This window comes from Stegodyphus dumicola, chromosome 9 (assembly GCF_044657685.1).
Source record: "Stegodyphus dumicola isolate Sdum_Otavi_A_Nest chromosome 9, ASM4465768v1".
Taxonomy (NCBI): Eukaryota; Metazoa; Arthropoda; class Arachnida; order Araneae; family Eresidae; genus Stegodyphus; species Stegodyphus dumicola.
In genome coordinates this window covers 152,457,068-152,483,689 of record NC_140776.1, presented here as the reverse complement: position 1 = coordinate 152,483,689, position 26,622 = coordinate 152,457,068, and the positions used below count along the sequence as shown (strand labels likewise).

At 33.2% G+C, this 26,622-nt stretch overlaps 1 protein-coding gene across 2 annotated transcripts in view; it reads left to right on the top strand.

Moving 5' to 3' along the window:
- Positions 1 to 26,622, top strand: part of LOC118195520 (nose resistant to fluoxetine protein 6-like) — a 152,505-nt gene that overhangs the window by 120,308 nt on the left and 5,575 nt on the right. For both annotated transcript variants that reach the window (XM_085824252.1, XM_035366846.2), the window contains exons 9-14: positions 91 to 259; positions 9,750 to 9,829; positions 12,748 to 12,870; positions 17,204 to 17,327; positions 24,315 to 24,504; positions 25,819 to 25,961. In XM_085824252.1, the coding sequence (XP_085680378.1) occupies positions 91 to 259; positions 9,750 to 9,829; positions 12,748 to 12,870; positions 17,204 to 17,327; positions 24,315 to 24,504; positions 25,819 to 25,961 (829 nt within the window). The remainder of the gene's footprint in view (positions 1 to 90; positions 260 to 9,749; positions 9,830 to 12,747; positions 12,871 to 17,203; positions 17,328 to 24,314; positions 24,505 to 25,818; positions 25,962 to 26,622) is intronic.

Below are 26,622 nucleotides of genomic sequence, written 5' to 3'. Positions count from 1 at the left end.
AATAACTTAACGTTCTATTTTACAACATATCAAAATAATTTTACAAGCTAAATATGAAGTTTTTTAAAGTATCTGAAATGGATTTTTCAGGTTTTTGCCAGTTCAAATGTTCTTCGTAGGCGTCAGTACATTACTGCCTTTAGTTGGGGACGGTCCCGTCTGGCGAGAAAATATTGAACCCATAACAGAAGGCTGCAGAAACGACTGGTGGACTAACCTTATTTTTATTAATAATCTGTACAGAAGCAGTCCCAAAGGGGTATGTAAAGGATATAAAATTTTAATTCTTCATAACTTTGCTTTAAATTTTACTGCAAAACAATCCTTAAATTCAGTCGCAGCCCATTAGATTTTGGACTCTGGTACTTTGTTGCATTAATTAATTTGTAGTATTATCCGAAAATATATCATTATTATTAATTTAATTTAATTTACTAATATTTTTATTTACTCTTTTACAGTTAATTTCTTTATTTGCACTATATTTATAGTTTCATTAACTCTTATTTTATTTCGAATTTGTTCACCAAGTTTTAAATGGTTCCTTCAAGGCTCCGGAAGGTCTAATTTTCGAAATTTAGCTCTGGAACAAACGGAAGGAAGTGCGTTAGAATTTGACTAATAATTTTTCTGAAGAACAATTATTGCTTATGTAGTTTAAAAATAATACTATGATGAAAGAAAATTTTTGTTTATCTAATGAAAAATAATGTTAAATGTAAGAACAATAAATTTAAGATGTAATAACAATAAGAATAATGTGTAAATGTAATAAAATAATGCTAAATGTAATAATGAATGTAAGAACAATTTTTCTTTACATTATTAAAATGATCTTGTAAAGAATGAAAATTACGCTGAATTATGGTGAGGGAATTGAGAATGAAAAGAATGAAAATTCCGCTGAATTATGGTGAGGGAATTGAGAAACATCTATTAAACATTCGAGGACTATTTGCGTGGGAGAACATACGGCCATTTTTTCTTTACACAGATTATAAATTCTACAGCTAAACGAATTCCAATCAGAAATCATTCTCATTCTCCTTTTAATAGATGAAGTCGTTGTTACAAGAAAAAAAAAATATTTTAAAAGGTAATGCTAGTTATTGTTAAAGAACGTTCGAATTCCCTTGATTAAGAACATGATTTTTATGAATTTGTGATTTAGAGAGAGCACTGTTGTTTAACTTGAGGAAGCTGCCCCAATCTGTGATCTTCGAAGCCTGCTATTGTCATTCTCCTGGATTTCTAAAAAAAAAGACAAAAAGAAATTTCAAATTAACTGCGTATGCCACACTAAAGCCGAAAATATCAAAGTTTAGATATTAAGCATGGTATGCGTTTATCACCCTTTTTCTCCTAAGAATGATGAAATTCATTATCCTATTTATCTTACAGACTTCCCATTCTAGTCTTAGAAACAAAAGAGAGATTCAAAGCACCATGACTGTGGTGCTACTTATCAGCATATATCTAAACATAGAAGAGCTATGAAAGAATCGGCAGACTCATTCATCTCATTAATGTCAATACCAGCATATAATTAATTTTTAATTAATGAGATAAAGATTATATAAACTGCAATAACCTTGAATTATTAGAAGCAAATATAAATTTTCTTCTGTTTAGCTAATACAAGTACAAAATTAAATTAATTTTAATGGTTTGCATTTTAAGAATGTTAATATACTCGCAGGACGTATCCAAAAAAGTTGCTTTCAACAAGAAAAGCGTAAGGTCCTCCGCAGAACATTCTAATTCATAAAATTACTTGAAAAAAAATTTCAGAAACTCTAAGTAAATAGAAAAAATTACTCTTTTTATTTACTACAAGTAAAAAACAATTACTCTAAATAAATAGGAGAAAACATAACCCTTTGAAAAGTTCAAGATTTTATTTTGTTTTAAATGACAGTGTAGCGAAGCGGTATCTTAACTTTAAATTAATAAACCTAAGAATACATCAATGCGAGTGGACTGTAAATTTAACCTTTATTCGGCGGTTTTAACTTTCGAACACAACACAGCACAAAGTAAAACGACAGAGTTACAATTAGCGGTTTTAAGAATGCAAGAACAAAATGCGAACTACGCATACGATCTGCGCATTGCGAAATAATATCTCACAGACAGGCAGAGAGCTCTGGTGGCTGAAACATTCCGCCCGGCGTTGAAACATCGTTTCAAACTAAATAGCTTTTACAAAATGAAGTTATCATAACAATATTAAATTATGCAAAAATGTATCATTAAAATATTCACAAGAAAACATAATATGAAATTATGCAATGAAACTAAATTATTCTCAAAACAGATGCACAGAAGCCTTGATACAATTCAGGAACTTAATTATAGCTAAAGCAAAGTACAAAGTTATAATGCTTTAGGAAAAAAACTTAATCATTGATAGGCAAAACACTAAGTTTGTGAATTGGCCTTTTGAAAACTCCGTTAGCGGTTTTGATCTTCACGATACGCACAGTATTATCTGAGCTAGGAAAAACTTCCAGCACTCTTCCTAATTTCCATCGTAGCGGGGGTAAATTGTCTTCCTTTATGATAACTAAATCATTAACCTTTAAATTAGGTTGCACTTTCAACCACTTTGAACGTCGTTGCAAATTAGAAATGTATTCATTGGACCATCTTTTCCAAAAGCTTTGAAACATTTTCTCAACAAGCTTCCAACGTTGCAATATAGGAATTTTTTGATCGTGTAAACTTTCTTCTGGTAAGGCAGTTAGCGGGGTACCAATTAAAAAATGGCCTGGCGTAAGTGCAGAAAATTCTGATGGATCTTCAGACAGTGGACACAACGGTCGCGAATTTAAACAAGCTTCAATTTGAGCTAGCAATGTCGTAAATTCTTCTTGCGTTAGAAGTTGTTCACCTATGGTTCGCTTGAGATGTAACTTTGTAGATTTGACTGCAGCTTCCCATAATCCTCCAAAATGTGGCGCTGCGGGAGGATTAAATATCCACTTAATACCTTCAGTAGAGCAATATTTATTAACCAATTCATTTTCCTTCAAGGAGTTTATTACTCTTTTCAATTCCTTATCTGCAGCAATAAAATTTGTGCCACAATCGCTATGCACTTCTATCGGTTTTCCTCTTCGAGATACAAAGCGCTTCAAAGCGGCAATAAATGATTCTGATGTAAGATTACCTACTAATTCAATATGTATAGCTCTTGTAGTAAAACACACGAAAACACAAATGTAGCATTTCATTGGTTTTACTCCTCGACCTTGCCTGGGCTTCACTTTAAATGGCCCGGCGTAGTCAATTCCAACTTTGGAGAAAACCTTTGACGGAACGACTCTAGACGATGGTAAATCAGACATTATCTGGGTAGATGTTTTAGCTCGTACACGATGACATTTCACACATTTCCAAATCTGTTGTCTTACAATTGACCTAGCGTGGATTATCCAATATTCTCTTCTAATTACTGATAGCAATAGCAGGGGGCCTGCATGAAGATGGGATTCATGAAAATGATTCACTATAATCTGTGTTATGTGATGTTTCTTGGGCAACAAAATAGGATATTTTCTGTCCTGCGCGATGTTGGATTGTCTTAATCTTCCTCCAACGCGTATAAGTCCATTCTTATCGATAAACGGGTTCAAAGAAAGGATCTTACTATTTGAGTTTAACGGTTGATTCTTTTTCAGAAGATTATATTCATTAAAAAACTCATCCATTTGAACTACTCTAACAATTGCATTTCTAGCGTACTGCAATTCTTCGGTTTTAAGGTAACCCTTAATTCTTGTTGCGGTAGATTTAGCTGAATTATTCGCAAACCGAAAACACCATGCGATGATTCTTTTAAGTTTCAAAAATGATGAAACTTCATTAAGGACTGGAATTTGCGAAGCGACTGTTCCAATTGAACAAGAAATATTTTTCCGTTGTTCCCTTAAAGACTCTTCTGAAAATGGTAAGTTGATAGAGAATGGAATATTATTTGAATTAAGCCACTGAGGACCTGTCCACCACAAGTCATGAGTAGAAAGTTCTGAAGGCAAAAGACCTCTTGATGCGCAATCAGCTGGATTCTCCTTTCCTTTTATGTGATTCCAATGCGATGAAGGTAAGACTGATTGAATTTCTGAAACGCGGTTGGCTACGAAGGTTTGCCAGCGTGTTGGTTCTGATTGTATCCAGGACAAAACTATCATTGAATCACTCCATGCGTAAATACTGTCAACATGAATTTGCAATGAATTCTGCACAGCTTGAACCAAATGCACTAATAGAACTGCAGAGCAGAGTTCTAAACGAGGAATAGAGATTACTTTCAGGGGAGCTACGCGAGTTTTTGATGTTAATAGCTGCACCGAAATTGAAGAATGATTTGAAGACTTTAAATAAATCACTGCGGCGTAAGCTTTCTCTGATGCGTCACAGAAACAATGAAGTTCTACATTTGTAGATTTGGGCAATAATACTCTCCTAGGAATATGAATGCATTCAAGATTTGCGATATCTTCACAATAGATTTTCCATCTTTGATTGATTTCATCTGGCAAGGGATCATCCCACGAAATTTGTAATTTCCATATGTCTTGAAGCAAGATTTTTGCTGCAACTATAAAAGGTGCTAACCAACCAAGTGGATCAAAGATTTTCGAAATAGAAGATAAAATTATTCTTTTAGTAGAACACTCTCTGTTTTCGAGATTTCCAAGGTGGCAAGTAAACTCGTCTTGCGTTGGATACCACTCCAAACCCAATAATTTTATTGATTTAGTATCAACTACTGCACATGAAGAATTTGAGTTCCGAGCACTCAAAGCAGTTTCCAAAATCGAGCGATCATTAGTACACCATTTATGAAATTGAAAGCCACCTTTTTGTAAAAGTTCACTCAGTTGTGAAATTAACTCTACTGCGTCTTCTACTGTGTCTGAACCAAATAGGACATCATCAATATAACAATTGTGTAATATTATTTCAGCTGCCTTTGGGAATTTAGTTCCTTCGTCAATTGTTAGTTGTTTGAGTACGCGAGTAGCCAGGTATGAAGCGGAAGTAGTGCCGTACGTAAATGTGCACAACCTGTAAGTTTTAATCGGCTTCGATGGATCATCTCTCCAAAATATTTTTTGGAATTCGCGATCTTCATCATGAATTTGAACTTGTCGATACATTTTCAATAAGTCGCTAGTAATGGCTATGGGATAGCATCTAAACCTCAAAAGAATAGTAAATAAGTCGTCTTGTACCTTGGGACCATTCATTAGCGTGTCATTAAGCGATATCCCTGATGTAGTTTTGGCACTAGCATTGAAAACGACGCGTAATTTTGTGGTAAGACTGGATTCTTTTAGCACGTGATGATGAGGTATATAATAATGAAAATTTACCTTATCTGGATTATCATCGGATAATTCTTCCATGTGTCCAAGTGATAAATATTCGGACATGAAGTCTTTATACTGTTGATATACTTCAGGAGTTTTTATTAATTTTTGTTCCAGACTAAGAAAGTTTCGAAAGGCTGATGGTCTGGAATTACCTAACTCATTTCTTTTAGGCTTGAATGGCAGTTTTACTGAGTAACGACCCTTTTCACTACGCACGTGATTTTCCACGAAATGATTTTCACACAATCTTTCCTCTTTAGTTAAAGGTTTCGATGTGGGAATTTGTTCCAAATCCCAAAATGATTTAACTAATTCCTCCGTGTTTACGTTTAGCGTATTGACTGAAACCTGCTTACGGTTTGGGAATTCAAAATGTGTAGTTCCAGCAATTATCCATCCTAACTTAGAACAACATGCAAATGGAAGATTTTTGCCCCTTTTAATTACCTCGCCATTTATTAAAGTAAGGAATACATTAACTCCAAGTAAAATATCAATTTCTCCCGATTCATGAAATGTAGGATCTGCTAAAGTTAAATCTTCGAAACTTTCATATAAATTCAAAGGTAAAGTTACACTTGGAATGTTTCCTGTAATTTTGTCTATTATGTAAGCGGACGTTGAAATTCTGTAATTAGTATTAAAATGAGGTGTATTAATAAATTATTGCCTATACCTCAATAAAATTATTGGGTTTGGAGTGGTATCCAACGCAAGACGAGTAAACAACAAGTCAACTTCTCCAGTAGTAGTTGTATTGAAAGTACCTAAGCATGACACTAATATCTTCGAATCCTTTATGCTCAATCCTAAATTGATAGCTGTTTTCCGACGAATGAATGATTTTTCACTACCTGAATCTAGTAAACATCTACAATTTATGAATTCCTGGTTTGAGTTTTGAACCTTAATTAAAGCAGTACACAAAAGTACATGACTACGTTTACCATTAGCATGAGCTCCAAAATGTTTATTTTCATAGTTGTTTGCACAAACAGTTGGAGAAACCTCACTCAAGCTGTTTTCTGGTTTAATTTGCGATTTCGGAACAAACACTTGTGCTTCCGGTGAAGGGAATCTAGATGCATTTTTTGGTTTGAAATTATTTTCTAAATGCAAAATGCTATGATGATGCTTAAAACAATGCTTGCAGGTGTTTGCACTCTTACACATTTTAACTTTATGGACATTAGACAAGCAATTAAAACAAAGTTTATTAGTCTTAACAAACTCTATTCGTTTTTGCACTGGTAAATTTAAAAAATTAGAACACCTGTATAAAAAATGATCTTCTTTACAAAATAAGCAGGTAGAATTAGAAATCAGAGAAGTAACCCTATTATACACTGGTTTATCTGATTTATGCGTTTTACTAACTAAAGGTTTACTGTTCTGTAATGTTCTAGCGTAATTCTTCAAAAATTCTATCAAGTCATTCAACTTTGGTATTTCATCTTTTTTTAATTGACGCTCCCACCACAACTTTGTCGAAACGTCAAGTTTTTGCAAAATAATATACAACAACAAAGTATCACTAAAATTATCTATCCTTTGATCTAATATTTCCAATGAGCGAGTTATTTCGTTTACGTTATCTACTAAACTTAATATCGAGGATGCAGATTCCTTTTGTATTTGTGAAACGTTAAGAATTCTTTTAATAAAAGCAAATATCTGTTCTCTCTTATTAGAAAATCTCTCATCTAGTAAATTCCAAGCAATACTGAAATTTTGATCAGCTATGGGAATTGACTGAATAATGCGATAAGCATCATTTTTCAAAGAACTCTTTAAATATTGTAATTTTTGAGCTCCAGAAAGATTTGAATTGTTGCGAACACTAGCGTTAAATAAATCTTTAAATGTTATCCATTCAGTTAAATTTCCGCTAAATGTGGGTAAAGATAATTTCGGTAACTTTAAACTTTCAGAGATTGATTCAGGTACGACAGGTTTGTCGCCATTTGCATTTACGACCTTGTAAACCTTTAACTTACGAATAATTTTTAAGTGAACCTCCTCAATTTTCTCTAAAATCGACTGTTCTTCCTCAACGAAAGTGTCTATTTTTTCATCATCACAATTTGTATAAATTTCTCTAAATAGAGATTTAAAATCTTCCTTAAAAATTTTACATTTTTCTAAGATTAATTCAGCTTCAGCATTATCTAAGTTATCATAATCTATTCTCTCAATAAATTTAGTTAACTGTGTTTTCAAAATTTTCTTTCGCTTTTTTTCTATATCTGACATTTTGAAAATATTCTAAATTCTCGATTTTACTAATACTTTAAACACAACAATAGTAGCAATAAGGAAATCTCAAATGCAATTAAAATGCGTTAGCTATTTCACTCACCTCGAACATTGTATGCATTCCGTAAGTCTTGAGAATTCTAAACCGAAATTGCATTATCAACTCCATTACGGACACGTAGAATTCTTATTCACAAGCGCGGGTTTTACTCGAAGCTCCGGCGTATGACGACCAAATAATGTAGCGAAGCGGTATCTTAACTTTAAATTAATAAACCTAAGAATACATCAATGCGAGTGGACTGTAAATTTAACCTTTATTCGGCGGTTTTAACTTTCGAACACAACACAGCACAAAGTAAAACGACAGAGTTACAATTAGCGGTTTTAAGAATGCAAGAACAAAATGCGAACTACGCATACAATCTGCGCATTGCGAAATAATATCTCACAGACAGGCAGAGAGCTCTGGTGGCTGAAACAGACAGCGTTGCTAAGGTGCTTTAAGGGTAAGAACTATTACTGTTCAACGTATCCTGACCGAAAACTGAGAAGAATTCTTTGTAGACGGTTCTAACATCAAAACTGGAACACTGAAGTACAATAATCAATCAGAATTAGGACTATTAAGATTTTAGCTATAGTTAGTTAAAAAAAACCGAGCAGCTTCGAAATAGTACGCGCAATTTTTTAAAATTTATATATTTATATGCTTACTTTATTAAGCCAAAGGATCTTAGTTCAGAAGGGCTATGAGATACATTCCGCTGACCTCATAGATCACGTGACTTATGTATACCTTTTGTAAACAAACAATGCAGATGACCTCAGAGATCACGTGACTTATGTACAGCTAATGCAAACAAGCAAGGTCATTCTTCCTCTTCTTCTCTCGCGGAATGTATCTCATTAATTTCGTTTTGGCGTTTTGCGTCGGTTCACTATAAAAGTCTGAATCACTTTTTCATATTGTTGCCACCAAATCTTAGAGTCCTACATTATATTTAAAGAAATTAAATAATGAAGAGTCTGCATAAATATATGTATGTTTCTCGCATTGTGAAAAAACAACGGTACCTAGAGCCAATAAATTTTGAATAACGTAGTCTTTCATTCGAATATGGGCATCTGGAACCCAAATTTTTGAAATTTAGAATTCTATTATCTGTTTCATATTTTGTAAAACTTGAACGAATTTGTGATTAAAAAACTCAGCGATTTCAAAGCGTTCCATTAACATTAACATCCCGTGTATCTTCCAAGCATAGATATTTTATGCGCGAGGTTTCTTTTTTTGAGATATTGCTGTTAAATTGAATTTTATGGTTTAAATGCGAAGAACATGATATTTAATAAATAAAGGTAACACACACACACACACACACACACACACACACACAAAAAAAAAAAAAAAAAAAAAAAGCCTCTTTGGGCATAATATAAAATCTGAAAGCTTTCAGATTTTTTTTGTTTTATTTTTAATAATGTATTTAATTGATATAATTTATAATTTAATTAATTTGATACAATTTATAATGCTTTGTTTAATAAAATGGTAATATGCAGAAATTAAGTAGTAATTTGTTTGTAGACCAATGATGGAAGTCAAGATTATGTAAACTTAATAAGGGTTTTCTAAAAAGCGCAATATTAAAATAACCCTTCATTAAATGCGTATTCAGACTGTTTCCCCGCAAGTTTACCTCATCAAGTTTACCTACTTTTGCATGCTATTAAATAAGTAATACTGCAATTATATTTTAATGAGCTCTCGCAGCAAAGTATGAATGATAAAAATGGCCTTATTATGAAGCATTTTATCATTCGCATTTCGTAAATATTATGTAGGAATTGCCATCATTAATTTTATGTCACGTAATCATCGTGAAATAATAAAAAGAAATTAAAGCATTTTGTTAACAATAGCATTTTAAATTTTATATACCCTTATTTTCAAAGTAAATTAAAAAATATCGAACATTGTTGAAATACTAATTAGAACGTTTTATGTAATTTGACCCTGAAGCAAAATACACATTGAAAGCAAATATCTATTGTGGTTTTCCATTATGAAAATCAATAGATTAGCATTGTATTAATTTTCTTTTCCAGTGCCTCTCCCATGCTTGGTATCTGGCTGCAGATTTCCAGATTTACGTTTTCTGTATCCCGATCGTAATTTTGATTATTAGGTATGTATTTCTATTGCAGAGTTTTATGATTTATACCACATAATTCAGGGGCATAGTCAACTTACCATTCATAACACTTAATATGATTAGTAAATTTAAGTTAACCTTACTTCATTCTGTTCTACTAGGCCGAGTGACGAAATTTAACTTGCTTTCTTCAGGTCTCGAAATTGTGAATTAGGATATGTATATAAGATTTATATATATAGCGTTGTTCTAACGCAGGTATTTTGACACAAAATTGGATTTTTTTCAACATGACGTAAAATGTTGATTTATATTCCAATTCTGTTGCTTAATTATTCCCAAGGTGGCAAATTTCGTAAAAAATGCGTGAGTCTTCTAAAAAAATTAGCTTTCAAAATTTTAGCTCCTCAATATTAGTTGAATTTGGTATACATTTATTAAAATCTCTTTTTTTAATTAAACTTACATGAGTCCTTCTTTCACAGTTCGCAGTTTAGGTTCAATCCAAATAAAATTCCCAAATGCTTTCTCATTTATTTAAAAAATAGTTCGTTTTTAGTAATTTTTTGTAAATTTTCCAAAAATTATTTTGAATTATAACCTACAAATGTTTTACCATCACCTTAAAGTAGATGTATTTCTAAGCACCTCTGCAAAAAATTAGATTTCTTTATTCATAATTTCCTAAGATATACGTATTTATATGTAGACGCGCTTTGAATTTTGGCATATTTCTTATAAGAGATAATACCGCCAAATGTGATTTACATGTTTTGTTAAAATTATTTGAAAATATGAATGCTTTTCTTTCCTCTCGTCCAGAGTGAAAGAGAAAGGAAAATAGAGGTTATCACAAATGAAGAATTTCGTCAAGTGAATTAATTCTTCTAGGAGCAAACTGAAAAATGTTTGTCAAAATAAATATTTAAATTTCTTATCAAATTTTACAAAATTTAATAGTTAGGCATAATGTGAGTCTTAGAATCAAAATATGAAAAAAAAAAAAAAAAAAAAAAAAAAAAAAAAAATCAGTGTGTCATTTAAGGAAAAGTCCGATTTGGGTCAAACTACCTATGTCATAACAAAAGTTTTAATGTCTGCGTTTCTTTTTTTTAGCAGAAGATAATTATATTCAATAAAATGAAAAACTCGTTTCTTTTCTAGCGGACAGCTGGCATTAAATTGCAATGTGCTTTCACTTCTATCCAACAGATGGCAGCACTCGATCATATGTGCGCGTAATCGGAAAATTTCTGACAAAGTCCGCGCTGTGTATTTCTGTAGCATTTATTATTAGCTTGTTTAAAGATATTATATGTATATGTATTATTAAAAGGAAACTGAAATTTTAAGTCTAATTTTCACTAAATAAAAGGAAATTCTAACCGTCACTACTTAATATCAGTTCAAAAGTATGTTTCACACATCATACGAAAGTGATGTGTAGCCTTGGCTACTAATGTTTAAAATTAATTTATGACTAGTAACAGCATGAATTATAAACAAATAGCTAAGTTATTGCATTTTATTTTCCAGCTATCGAAATGCGACGCTACGAGCAACGTTTTGAAACCAAAACCTCGCAATCATGAATCAGAACTAGAACTAGTTGCCATTCAGCATAAAGAAATTTAAATATAAATATGAACTACTTATTGCCATTCAGCATAAAAGAAATATAAATATGAATATTAACAAAATATTAAAGTTAATTTAGTTTTGATTAGATTTTCAGACACATCTGTAGTAGCAACTGATCTCAACTTCTGCAAAAGTTGGCTTGGTTTCATGTCTCCAAGTTCGATACCAGTAATCAAACGTTTAATCCGTACATTTTCACTTTCTTTGAATAAATGTAATAACCTAATTTTAGCATCCGAATATTTTGTGGCACTATCGTTCGTTACAATGTCCCAAATATTTTCGACGAACTTAGGTTCAAGCTGTGAAACTAAATAATTAAATTTCGTTTCTTCTGAAACGATATTACTAATTTTGAACTGAGCTTCAACTTGAAAAAACCATATTTCCGGTTTATCAATCCAAAAAGGAGGTATTTTTACACTCACCTTATGAAGCTCCGGTGACTGCATCGTATCTTTCATAGCAGTTTCAGAAGAGTCATTTGTTGACATTTCGAAAATTAATCAGGGTCACCACGATGTAGCCTTGGCTACTAATGTTTAAAATTAATTTATGACTAGTAACAGCATGAATTATAAACAAATAGCTAAGTTATTGCATTTTATTTTCCAGCTATCGAAATGCGACGCTACGAGCAACGTTTTGAAACCAAAACCTCGCAATCATGAATCAGAACTAGAACTAGTTGATATTCAGCATAAAGAAATTTAAATATAAATATGAACTATTTATTGCCGTTCAGCATAAAAGAAATATAAATATGAATATTAACAAAATATGAAAGTTAATTTTATAAAATAATTAAACACATGAACAAATATATGAAATAAAAAATAATTATTTCTCATTCAATAACTGGGCCACTACAGATGAATTAAATATTATTTCTGACTTTCTAGATTAATAATCAGTACTTCTCTGTTACCAGGACCGTGTTCAGAAATGTGTGTATGCATGCATGCATGTGTTCGTGTATATATATTTGTAAGTACGAATGTATGAGTATGTGTACACATACACATCCTACATTTCTGAATCCGGTCCAGGTAACTAACAGTACCTAATAATTACCTGTTTGAAATAAAATAATAGTTACTTTCCTATTTATTTGCTGCCTACTTTTATAAATGAAAGATAAGTTGTCCAAATCACACATTTATAAAAGAAAGTATTTTACATAACTAATACATTTTTATTATTGTATTAACATTAGAGAAAGCGGCAGTAAATTTCTTGTGAATAGGATCTTAGAAAATCATGTTAATTTTCTCAAATAACGTTAATTGGCTCTGTTTTGTTACTTGCAGGAAACCTCGTATCGGACTATGGGTGAACTTTACCGTGATGATGTTGTCCATTTTAGCAGTTGGTATCCACAATTATATCAGAGATTTTCCTCCTACTCTGCTTTTCACACATGCTGATTTTGAGTAAGTATATATAAGTGTACATAAATCTTTATGGGTCTTTACTTTTTCATTTATTTGTCGTAGATATTTACTTCCGGATTTAAAATGTTTGAAATGATGCAAATATTCATATTTTAGTAGTTTTAATTTTAAAAAATAAATTTTTTAAAAAATCACAAAATATAATTTTTATATAGTACCTTGGTTTCTAAAGTAATATTTAGGAAGATTTTATATTAATTATAAAGTTTATCTCCTCTATAACAAACACTGAACAAGACATTTAATTTCAAAAAAGATTTTTTGCTTCATTTCTATTTTGCCTTAAGTCGGTTAATAAAAAAATTACAATAATTCGAGGTTAATTTTTCATCCCTTAAGTGACATCCAATGAGATACTTTTCTGATTTACTGACACGTAACTTTCTTTAATTTATAATTTTGTTACAAGTCATATGGCGAAAGAATTTCCGCACAAGCTATTTATAAGTATTATATATACACCAACACCTAATCGCATTTGCCGGACAAGTTGCATTTAAATGCAATATCTCGGCACAATTAATAATGAATGAATGAATCGCATTTAATCAAGAATTCATTATTATTCAAAGAAAAAAAAAGTGCATCATATTTAGGAAAATTCATTTTTGAAAAATCTTCTTAAGCGATATTCCTGTAGAATTTTTTACCGCACCATATGTATATATTACAAAAAAACAAAAAAATTGTTCACGTATTTACCCAAGATAAGATTTTTACTCTAAAAAATGTACAGAAAATTGCTTTTCAAGAAAAGATGTGCCTCCAAAAAATTGCTTTAAGAACTATTCTGCTGAAACTCCAATAATTCCTCAAACGAATAATAGATGGCGACACCTATGCCAAGTAGTACAGCATTAAAACCAACTTATACTCATAAGTTGGCCTTGAGCATACCAAGGCCAACTTATACTCAAGGCCTGCCAGACTGAACGAAATTCCGGTTCCCAGTTTTCAGTGGCTTTCGCGAAATCCACCACTAGGTGGCGCTCACATTCTGCTACAATTTTGCTATACGCTCATTATTTGTAACGTGGCTCGTTATTAACAAAAAGTGTATTTTATGTCTAGCTGCTGTATATTTAAGGACTATACTTATCAAGCTTGGTTTTTTTTGCGTAACTTTATATGCATATAGGTTTAAAATTGTGTATATACCTCATTGAACTCAGTTATGAAATTCCTCATTCTGCTTATTTAATTCTGAAATCTTTGTGCATCTAATGCTGTTATTTTCAAAACTTTGTTTGTAACTTCTAATTAATCTGGAATGGGAATGGTACACATGGATTTATGTCAGGTAGTTACATGTAGGTAATGTATCAAGATGGCACTCATGTGTGTTTAATAGTGATAATATTGTTTTGTGAAATTCAGTAATTTTATTTCATGTATACATTATTCTTGATAATGAACTATATCAGTATCTCACGCTGCCAGCCATAAAATTTTGTACACATATCATTCTGATTAATGTTGCATATGTGTAAAAAATATCTAGCTGCTGTATATTTAAGGGTTATACTTAATAAGCTTGTTTTTCTTTGCCTAACTTTATATGCATATAGGTTTAAAATTGTGTATATACTTCATTGAACTCAGTTCTGAAATTCTTCATTCTGCTTATTTAATTCTGAAATCTTTGTGCATCTAATGCTGTTACTTTCAAAACTTTGTGTGGAACTTTCTTCTGATTAATCTGTAATTTATGTCATGTAGGTAATGTATCAAGATGGCACTCATGTGTGTGTGTGCTTAATAGTAATAATATTGTTTTGTGAAATTCAGTAATTTTATTTCATGTATACATTATTCTTGATAATGAACTATATCAGTATCTCACGCTGCCAGCCATAAAATTTTGTACACATATCATTCTGATTAATGTTGCATATGTGTAAAAAATATCTAGCTGCTGTATATTTAAGGGTTATACTTAATAAGCTTGTTTTTCTTTGCCTAACTTTATATGCATATAGGTTTAAAATTGTGTATATACTTCATTGAACTCAGTTCTGAAATTCTTCATTCTGCTTATTTAATTCTGAAATCTTTGTGCATCTAATGCTGTTACTTTCAAAACTTTGTGTGGAACTTTCTTCTGATTAATCTGTAATTTATGTAATGTAGGTAATGTATCAAGATGGCACTCATGTGTGTGTGTGCTTAATAGTAATAATATTGTTTTGTGAAATTCAGTAATTTTATTTCATGTATACATTATTCTTGATAATGAACTATATCAGTATCTCACGCTGCCAGCCATAAAATTTTGTACACATGTCATTCTGATAAATGTTGTATGTGTGTAAAAATGTCTACCTGCTGTATATTTAAGTGGTGCATTTAATAAGCTTGTTTTTTCTTTTGGCCTAACTTTAAATGCATATATATCTAAAATTGTATATATACCTCATTCTATTTAGCATTATGGGCATGTATGAGGGATATATTATTTATATTCAGCCATTGCAAGTTTTCAAATTTTATCCTTGATATACAGAACTGAACGTTTTCTTAAGTATATATTGTGATTATGAGAGTTATTATTTTTTTGTGTGCTGTTAAAATATATTTTATGATGTCTGTGTCTCTTTTATTTATAACAAACAGATTGATTTGATCAATAACTTTATCAAAAATTTCATTATTTTCATTTGAAAAACTGAAGTTTCTCTAACACTGAAAATGTGAATTGCTCCAATGCACTTAATTCAATTACTAGTTTCTTAATGTTAACATCAATGAAATTTAGAATACAAATGAAAGTGAAGAAAAACACACCTGTGTAATATTAAAATTAGTCAAAAAAAGCAACTTTAGGTTTGAGTTCAAAATCTATGCCACAGTAAGTCCTTTTTTTTTTTTTTTTTTTTTTTTTTTTGCCTAATAATTTTAGAATATCATCTGCAATGCAAATACTGCACAGAGATCAAAATCTGCATTATTTAAACTTTTATTGTTTAAGATTTCCTAAAAACAGTTATTTAATAATTAAAAAATTCTTCAGTATGTAAAATTTAATCTCTTTAAGTAATATTTTTACTTTAATCTCTTTGAGTAATATTTTTACTCCAATGCCGTGGAAACAGATATACAAATTTTAGAACACGGTGTATTAATATGTTGATTACATCTTTGATAGGGGAATACTAAATTACTTTTTGGCTCAGTACAGCCGATAGAAATATTTTGAAAATTTTTCACTGAAATAGTACATGATCTGAAGCTATCTGTTAACTTCTTACTATATAAATAATTAAAAAATAAGGTGTACACTCTGAATTACCTTTAAATTAGAATAAATAGTTATAATGCGTACAATTCAGAATAGCGAATGTCTAAAAGAAAGCAGGAATTAAAATCGAGATCAAATAGCTGGTGTTTACGTGTGAAAAAAAAAAAAGGTGAGATAGCTTGAAATTCCATGCTTTCCTTCTAATTAAAATATTTTTACTAATAAGAAATCAACAATTTCTGACTACTATGGATTAATCGTTTTCAAACTTTGCATATAACAAGACAGAATTCGTTTTTGGTACTTTCCCGATTTTTGTAAACATCGCAAAGTGTAGCAGAATTGTAGCGCCATCTTGCGGTCAGTAGGAATATCACGCAGGCAACCGAAAACACAAAAGAATATTTTCACACTGGCAGGCCTTGAGTATAAGTTGGCCTTGAGCATACTAAGCAGCTTTTCATTTTCAAAAATAGATGGAGCCACATGAGCACCTTAGTATCTTCTAAGTTTATTTATCTCTCAGCAGATGGCGGCACTGGAGCCTCCATTAAAAATCTCTGAATTCTAGCACACTATGTGTACATGTACTTTCCATTCTAGTGGATTCAACTCACTTGATCCTCAAGATTTAGAAAAGTCAAGAATAATATATTGGTAAAGGCCGCAATAGGCCGATTGCCTCTTACCCGAAGTTAAGATATAAGACATAAGACCTGCAACAGAGCAGAAGGAATCTCCAAGCGCAACTGCGGGGCATCAGTATGTTTTTGTGCTAAAAAATATATTTTAACTGTTAAATTCTTTTTAATTTCGATATGAAGTACTAAGTATTTTATGAATGGATTTTTAACTACATAATAATTCAAGTAGTATTTAAAAATATTTAGGTTCAGATAAATATTAATCACTCCTGGAAACTTCATCCTGGGAAAGGGGGAGGGGAGAACCAACCTGTGAAACGTACCTGTTTATTTTTCTAATGCTATGTAATTATAATTTTTAACAGAAGATCAAAAATTCTTTTTCTTCTTTTTTTCTTACTAACAAATTTCAATCTTCTTGTCATTACAGGCAAAGAAATCAACTGATGATGGAGATCTATTATCCACCGTACCAGCACTTAGGACCATTCTGTATTGGCATTTTTGTCGGTTATTACCTCCGAATATACAGATCCAAATTAAAAATGCACTGGGTACGTATATCAGTAAGAATTTACAGGAACTTCGTTAACATCAATCTCAAGGGACCGACAAATCAAAAGTTTATGTTTGCTGGGGATTCGAATATTATTTTTGATTCGAATATTTATTATTTTCGAATTTTATTTATTCGAATATTTAACATTTTTCTACACATTAACCATTTGTAGTGTATAGTTAGGTAAGAATTACAATATATAATTGATGTCGTCATAGAAATACTACAGTACCGCATTAAATACTGTATTGTAACTTGATGGAGTGCATTCGCACATCACGAAGCGCGCGGGTAACGGTGCTCATGACTTCCATAAAAATAGCGTTTAGTTCGGATATTGCAGGATAAAGTTTTACAGGCTTGTAACATTACCTGGTGGGTGGGAGGAATGGTATTATCCTCCTCACTTTCTTCTGATGACCTATATTGTACATCAGATACAACTGCTTGTACTTTCTCTCCTAGATCACACACGGAAAAGTCGTCATTTGCACTAACAAACTCCGCAAAACTCATAGTTGACGCTAATGATCACGATTGTCGAGTTAGTATATTTTAAAGAATGCAGTCTTTTTTGTAAAGTTTTCAATTAAACGGTACGGAAAGTTTCTGAACGCAATCCTAGCAGAGAAATAATAAGGAAAAAAGTATCTGCAGCACTTCTTAATCTCACACTCATGTCTGCCACTTGACGTTTCAAAATGTGAATCTGTAGCATTTTAACTCTAAACTCTTCAGCCAACCAGAGAAGCTCTCAAATGATAAATATCGACAATGCTAATTACACATTTATTTTTTGACTGCCAGTAGCCGAGAGAAATAAGATAGTTAAGCACTGGTGAATTATCGTCAAGTTTGTGCTGTCTTTTGTGGTTTGGCCCATATATAAGCTGAAAACGAACCAGTTTCCTTTTCTGAAATCTCGCAACGTATTAACGACTTCTTCACACCTCACGTGACAAGGTAGTCACGCCCTCTCAACATCTGCAATCCTGACTTAGGTCTCGCTCATGCATTCTCCTACTTTCAGCGCTCTATAGCAACTAACTCAGACAGCCGGAACAAAACTTGCAAATCCTGCAAGTTAATCAGCAGCGCATCCAGCGGTACTTAGAACTTGGAAAGTTTCCTTTGGAAAGTATTTCAAAAAGACAACTTTCTAGAATAGAATAGATCTCAGCCATACTCAGCTATGGGACAGAAAAAAAAAGCATTTTCCTTTAAAATAACGTTCTTCTTACGGTTAAAGGTTTAAACAGAGAAGTCTATAGCTGCTGTTTAAGATTAAAAGACTGAACGGGGGAAAGCAACAGCGTTTTGTTCATGGCTGTGCATTTGTCATCAAGAAATTCAATGTAAAAATATATGCTACTGCTCCTAATTTTCTCGTTTGTTTTTTTGATTTTTTTTATCTTTGTACTGGGCTGAATTGCCACTTAAAACCGAGTTGGACCGAAGACCCCTAATCAACTTATAATTCTTTTATAACATTTTCTCTGATGAAATCTGTGCGTAGAAGCCTATGTCATTTTATATATAGGCTGTGCTTTCTGACTATGTTCTGTGACTTCTATTGAAATTTCACTCTATCTGACACATTTTTCAGAGTTTATGAGACATTCAAAAAATTGTAATGAGAAGATTAAAAGAGTATTATACCGCTTGACCCCTTCTAAGGCATCCAGAAGCTCTACGAATGCACTAAGACATATGTAATATTAGAAGAAATTTATGTAGAAAGAAAAGAAGTTTTTGTTTTCTTCAAAACAAGATTTCAAAGCATTCAGTAATAAATCAAAAGCAATGTATTCTATTGCTACCTTTTCCAAATGATGAATCTGATAGATATAATTCTGAAGTAGATCAATCGGATTCCTGATTAAAAAATCGTTCTTAGTTGTGAGTCGTATTTCTGGGTGAGAAACAGCTTTTGCAAATATTGTATTTACCTTGAAATGATAGGAAAGGCACTTATGTGGAATGAATATATCTTCTAATTTCCTCCTTTTCAGAAAGTAGTAAGTAAATCAACAAATTTTTTCCTAAATAATTAGATGTATATTGTTATATACAATGAAACCTCCGTTCATGAATTTAATTCGTTCGTGAAGGCCATTCAACATCTGTAAAGTTTTCAAAGCGAAACTATTTTACCACAAGAATTAACGTAAAATGTATAAGTTCCTTTTTGAACCCCAGATGGCTACTTATTTAAAACTTAAAAACGTACTTTGTGTGTTCCCTGCCAGGGTCGACTGGGAGCAATCTCGGAGTTCTGGCTAGGTCAATATCTAGATAGACTCGACTTCTGGGGAAAAATTAAGGCTTCACAGTGACTAGAACCATCGTTTATTCGGTGGTAGGTTCAGGCTCGGAAGGAACCATATGGTACTGTCTTGTCTGCCGCTTGGTTGTGGGGACGTCAGGTGGTCGATATCGAAGGTTGTCCTTGGGGTTTGGTTCCCTTGGGTCTATACTGGGATACGGTAGATGTCGAATTATGTTCCGAGCTTTTCAGTGGATGCCAGCCGTCCACCATTGCCATCGTGTTGCACTTCTCAAACTTTGTAAACAAAAATAGTACCCTTGGGTGGCCTCTAGGGGTTGAGGCGTTTAAATGTCTAAGGTGGCTATCGAGCCAGCCAGGTCTGGGTGCCCCTTCCTCCTAGTGCACTGTACTTTGCATATGAGATCCTAGCACGTAACTGGAAGAAATGATTAAATCTAAGGCAAAAAAGATAAGCACACAGTTAAAAAGATAAGCCAAACGAAAATTAATTTAGACCGAATTGGTGTGATCGGAATAAATGAAAATGGATGATGAAGAGGAATTGTATTGTTTGGACAATTCGCGTAAAGACATTGTAACTGACTTTCCTGAGTAAGTTCTTTCACCTTTTCTATGTCGCTGAGTTCTATTCGACTATGCTTGAGACTTACTAAACCCCCTTTTCATTAATGTATGCCCTGTATGATTTATTTTTGTCTACATTTTAAAATGTTTGTTAAGAGAGATTTGACATTGTCATTGAAAATGCATACGCTGTAGCTTACTACTGCTTTATCAGGTCGATATTATTAAGTGAAAATTTTGTCTCTTATCTGTTTTTACTAAAACTGAGAATTGAAGAGCAAAGATCAACTTTTCTTCCTTCTTCTTTCTCTAAAGACATTTCCTCCGCAATCGCCTTTTGTTTTGCTTGTGAAGTTATTGCAGTTCTTTCTTGTTCAGCTCATTTTTAATGGTCGCTAGTAAATGACCCGCATATTCATTAACTTTTAAGTCCACGATTTTCCCTAGAAACACAATAGTACAGATAGGAGGGAAAAAATATCCCTTAAGTGTTAAAGCTCTCAAAGTCTCTGCCTGCTATACTGGCCATAACTTCGTAATTTCTTTCAGGTTGAATGCTGCCTGGATTTGATAATTTGTTTGACAATTTAGCAATGGAAAATGTAAAAATTATGTTTCTGAAAGTTAGCACTGTTTACCTCAAAACGTGTTTACGAATCATTTATTGCATGCGTGACGTGTGAATGCTCTTAAGACTCTCTTTATAATCTTCTTATTCCGAGACACTATCTTTGTCTCTCTTCATATCGAGTACACTCTTTAGCATCCAAGGATAATTTTTCGTGAACCAAATCATTCGCAAAGATTCGTGATCCGAAGTTCAGTTGCATAGGAAACGAACAAATTGCGTGAAGATGAAAATCTGTAATATAAATATATATGAATAACTAAATGAGGTCTTATTCTATATAGCGTCAATGCAATTCCTAAAAGATTTTTCAAAAGGAATTTATTTACATTTAGTATAAATATGAAGAGTCATGAGGAATGGCTATATTTCTCTATTATAAAACAAGGAAATAATTTTCTGACATATAAATATCTAAGATTATTTACGTATCTAAAATGAGGCAAAGATTATTCTAAATTGATATTACTTAGAGCAATTTGACCACTTCCCTATTTTATTCCGAAAATATTGTTTCAAAAGGAAGACATAATGACTGTTGGCGTTCAAAAATTAAGTGGACTTGCAGAAAACATGAGTAAGAGACATAATGATTTCGTGACATTTATTTATTGCGTCGCTTGACCTTTTGGAAATAGTATTTCCCTGAATCATTTAGTTCATAATGGTGTTTACCTTTTGAACATATCCTGTCTGTCATTGAACTACGGAGGTTTTTAGTAGAGTTTCAAGAAGTCAATCTCTTAAAATATTTGCGCTGTTGAATTGTGTCTAAATAATTACAGAAATTTTAATTTGGACTCTTTAAGCATCTGTTTATTTACAATTTTAAATGGACATAATAATGAAACTACAAATATTTGAAAGCAGCACAATGTTCACCAATTACAAACTTTGATAAAATATTGATAATTATTTGAAGTTTTATTTTTTACGTGAGCATCTGTCTAGCTAATATTAAAGCCCATTAAAGACACAGAATTTCAATTAATAAAGATTTGGATAATTATGAAGAGTGTAAGAATTTTTCCAGGATTATCTTCTGAGACGAATGCTAATAAATTAATTATAGGAAAGTTAAAGTAGAACGGAAAGGGATTGGTAATGTACATAAGGTTTAACAGACTTGACGACGAAAATTTTAAGGGGAGACAGAGAGTGACAAAAGTAATAATTTTCATAGTACCGTTTGTGATGGACTAAGAAATGAGAATGGTGAAACATAATAAGTACAAAGAATATAAAAATTAAAAAGCTGCTTTAATCATAGATATTTTCAAAAATTGTACAAAAGAACAACTTTTTTTACTATATATGTATTAAAACGCCGATGGAGTGACTGGCGTATGTTCTGGAAGAAGCACGGGACGTTATGTACTTCTGAAGCAGTGATGCTAATTTTGGCGGCTGGGTCTTCAGGAGAGTGAAACGGGGTTGAATTCGGCGATAAAGTATTTAAGACAGTCATCGTAAATAATGCATTTCAGCCGTCCCCAGAGGAAGAATTGGAGGCAAGAAAGATACGGTGATTTAAGGGCTAAATTATAAGTCTCTTGGGTGAAATATACCGTCGTTTTTTTATCGTATTGTGTAAAAGTTTCATTTTTTGATTTTCATGGCCTCTAAAAATATTTCTGTAGGGTAATCTGGCCGCTCTGATTTGTTTGGGTTTTCGGCTGTTATAATAGTTGGGCTCGCGTTCAAATCCTAGAGAAGGCAGGGACGTTTGTAAGTTCACAGTTTAACATGAGAGCGCTGAAAATACACGGAGAGCTGTTAAGTCCTTTCAAGTAATTTGGAGGTAGGAGAAGACGAAGGGATCATCCTCTGGACCTACATTATACGGACCCATCAAAACTGGGGCGGAGGAACTTAACAGTTAGTGAAACGGGACTACACCTCTATGATCAATGGTAAATTTCTGGTTTCCGCCTTACTGTATCTGTAGAATAATATTGTTCCGTTTTCTCTTCCTTCTGACACCAGTTGTTACGTTATTTTCTTCCTTCACGTTCGTACGGGGTTCGTATGGATTTGGAGTGAATAATGACGACACTACTTGATAAAGTATCGAAACACACTTTATTAACCAGTATTGTCAGGACAGCTCCAAAACCCGTTTTACAGTCGTCGATGAACTCATAAACACGCTGACACGATCAGCGACACAGCCTTCAGGTTATCAGGCTATCACGGTGGAGACAGCTTAACTGCAAAGCACCTGAGTACAGCTACCGACTCCTCGGAACTTCACGTACTCTCGAGACTCTCCACGCTACAACTTGCGATGCACTCGACGGCACACAGAGCACGGCTACCGACTCTTCAGTTCAGTCGTTCCCGGAGCTCAACACGCTCTCTCGACGATGCACTAACCGCGATACACTAAGAGACTCCTTCGGTGAACTCGACAACCCACTCGGCACTCGCTGCCCGGCTGTCATCTCGATCGACTCCGCAGGAATTGACTCGCTAGACGAGACACCAACTCGATATTGACTATCTCGCACTCTATCCGAGGCACACAACACACACTCGCCCTCTCGATGAAGCACACACTTGATGAGAGACACACACTAACTAACTGCGGACCAGCAGTTAGCAGGGTTTATATATCTTTCGTCTTGTGTTCGAGAACATTCTGGGCTAAACCGGTAAGAATTCGTTCCAGAAGGTTCTCCAACCGTCCATGGTATATTGCCACTTAGTCGCCAAATGGACAATTTCTCGTTAAATGTGGCAACCTTTCCTTCCATTGCCATTTTATGGCAACCCTAAAACTGCTTTGCGGGGAAGCCATTTTACCGCGCCTGTACATTTCGTAACAATATGAAGAAAGAGTACACACGCATAATGTTTGAACTACGAAGATTTAGACCCTAGCTTAATATCTAGAACTGAGGAAACTCACCATAAAATGCTGGGATGAATTGGCTTACTTTGCTGCGTACTTCTTTGCATCCAGTAGCATTTATAGTACTCACTGAGATGTCATGATACTAATATAAAAATCAATGAATCATCGTATAAAAGTCAATGATTAATCGTATAAAAGTCAATGAATCATCGTGATGTCAAAAAAGCATTATTGCTTGTAAAACAGAAGCAAAATACAAGCAGCAGTTAGTGAGCAAAATAAACGTTCAAGTTACATGTTGCAACACTGTGCACTGAATTAACGGAATACAAGAAACTTTCTAAACAGCATGTGTTATTTAGCTCCGAAGGTCTTCAGAATTATTGAATTATCCCTATATAATCTTTCAAATAGTCCTAAAAACGCTTTGACAGTCGAAATTAACTCCAAAACATTAAAAAAAACTTTACCCGTAAGATCACAGATGTCATTTTTATTATTGAGTAAACAGTCTCAGCTAGTCACTCGCCAAGAAAAAAGAATTACGTTTTTGGATATTGCGCAAATAATTGATTTCTAAAATTAGAGATTCTTGAATTTATATGAATTCCTTATAAATTAGAAATTCGCATTTGAATTACAGGTGATGCAAACTTTCCTCTGGGCACTGGCATTTATGCTCTTATCATCGACATTATTTGGTGTTCATGCATGGAACAGTGGCACAGGAGCTACAGGAGTCGTGGCAACAGTTCTGTACGCAAGCTTAAGTAGAGTAGCATGGACCATCGGATTAGCTTGGATTACATTAGCAACCAGCACAGATGGAGAAGGTAGGACATATTTCGTTATAAAATGGTAGTGATCATTAAATAATTATTATGTTTTTAGGTAATATAAAATGTTTGTGGTTATGAATTAATAGTTATATTTTGTATTTTATATTTAGTTTGTTCCTTTCTTCTTTTAAAATTTTTAAATCTTCTAAATACGTTATGCTTTCTTGCAATTTATTGATGTCTTAATTTAATTCTATTTCAGCCTTGAATAAGCCTTGAATTTAAAATTTAATTTTTGAATACAATTCTTTCTAATACTTTATTTGACCATGCCGAATCACTCGAGAGCTATCTGCCAAAGGAGAGGGATGCCTTCCTGGAGGACCTTTCTGAGGAAAACTGGCTTGTGTTCCCTTTACATATGGGGGAAGCCACGAAAGCGCCTATGAAGCCATCTCGTTCGCCGGGATTTGAAACCCAGACTAAACTACCAGTCTTCAGCAACTTTTTGACGCAGATTCTGGTAGGCCAGAAAACGCCTATGAAGCCATCTTGTTCGCCGGGATTCAAAACCCGGGCTTAACTGCCAGTCTTCAGCGACTTTTTGACGCTGATTCTGGTAGGCCACTGGTGGATTATTTGTTTTTGAAGGAGGCTACATAATGCGCAAAATGTGTCAGATAAGGGGGAAAACTCTTCACATAGCAATGAATGAGCCTTCTGTATAAAGTCCCTAAATAGGTACAAGTACAGACAGTATTGGGGACACCAAGCGATTTACCATGGGTCAACTGGTTGCGTCCCATACTAACCTAAACTAATTTTCACGCTTTATAACATTTTGCAAAGAAAGGTTGAAGGAGATGAACAACTGAAGCTTTCCAAAGGTTTGCCTACTAGGAAAGCCATTGTTCAATTTACAGGTGTCATTAAGAAGCATTTCTAATGCGCAGCAGTTGATGGCTTGCTGCATAATTCTGATTAATTCATCAGCTGTTTCGAAATGATTAAAGAAAGTTAATAAGTTCTCTGTCATCGAATACTATTAAAACATATTTTATTCCTTTCCAGATATAATTGCTAAATAAATTTTGAGCGAATTTTTTGGAATGGTAGATAGATGAATTATTTCACCTTATCTCGGTGTAACAAAATATTATTTCTGTCCAATACCTTCTTAGTATCTTTTAGAGTTCTTATATATGAGTACTGAATAAAAAATATGAAAGTGCAAGAAATTATTTCGTTTGTTGGCTTATAGAATAATACATCATTTTTAGAATATGAGCATTTTTGTCACAATTTTTAAATATCTGCGGTTCGTTCTTTGCTTCGTGTGTTTCAAATAAGTTTCTTTTTGGATTACAGGTTTTCTTTCGTGTATTTTGCGCTGGAAACCATTAATTCCACTAAGCAGACTGACTTTTCTTGCCTACATGATACATCCGTTGCTACAGCATACACTGTACGCAACGCTTCGAGAAGGTATTCAAGCAAGAAATCATCTGGCGGTATGTATTATACGTATTTTAAAGTCTGCATTATTTGTCAGCTCTGGATGCGTGTAATTTTTTTAAAATTTATTATTGAAGCAAAATTCAATCTTATGCTGACTTTACAGAAAATATACAGTTACAGAAAATACGAATATTTCGAACCAGGAGACATGAAAAATAAGTAATGCCCTTGCCATGACTCGAACCTCTCGAATACGTGCCGAGTGTGCTGACTATTACACCACGAAGGCACGCTAAGAAGGCGGGGGCAGTACCTTATATACTCCCCCTTTTAAAGATCGACTGGGGATTAGGGGACCCATTCGCCAAATCCTGGTGGTGAAGAATCAGCATCCACCACCTTTTTTAATTCGGGTGTCACTGTAGAGTTATTAGGTTATTTTCGATGTCAAGAAGCTGAAAAATATGCAATGCCTTCGTTGGGGCTCGAACGTCTGACCTCTCGAATACGCGCCGAGTGTGCTGATCGTTACACCACGAAGGCACGCTAAGAAGACGGAAGAAATACCTTATAACTTTCTTTCTTGAAAATGGGCTCTGAGCTCATTTTCTTTGAAATTTATGGTGCTTCTTTAGGAAATTGAAACCGATGCCGTTCTATGGTCGAATTTTGCATAATTTTGATCATAAATATGTGCTAAATACTTATGCTACC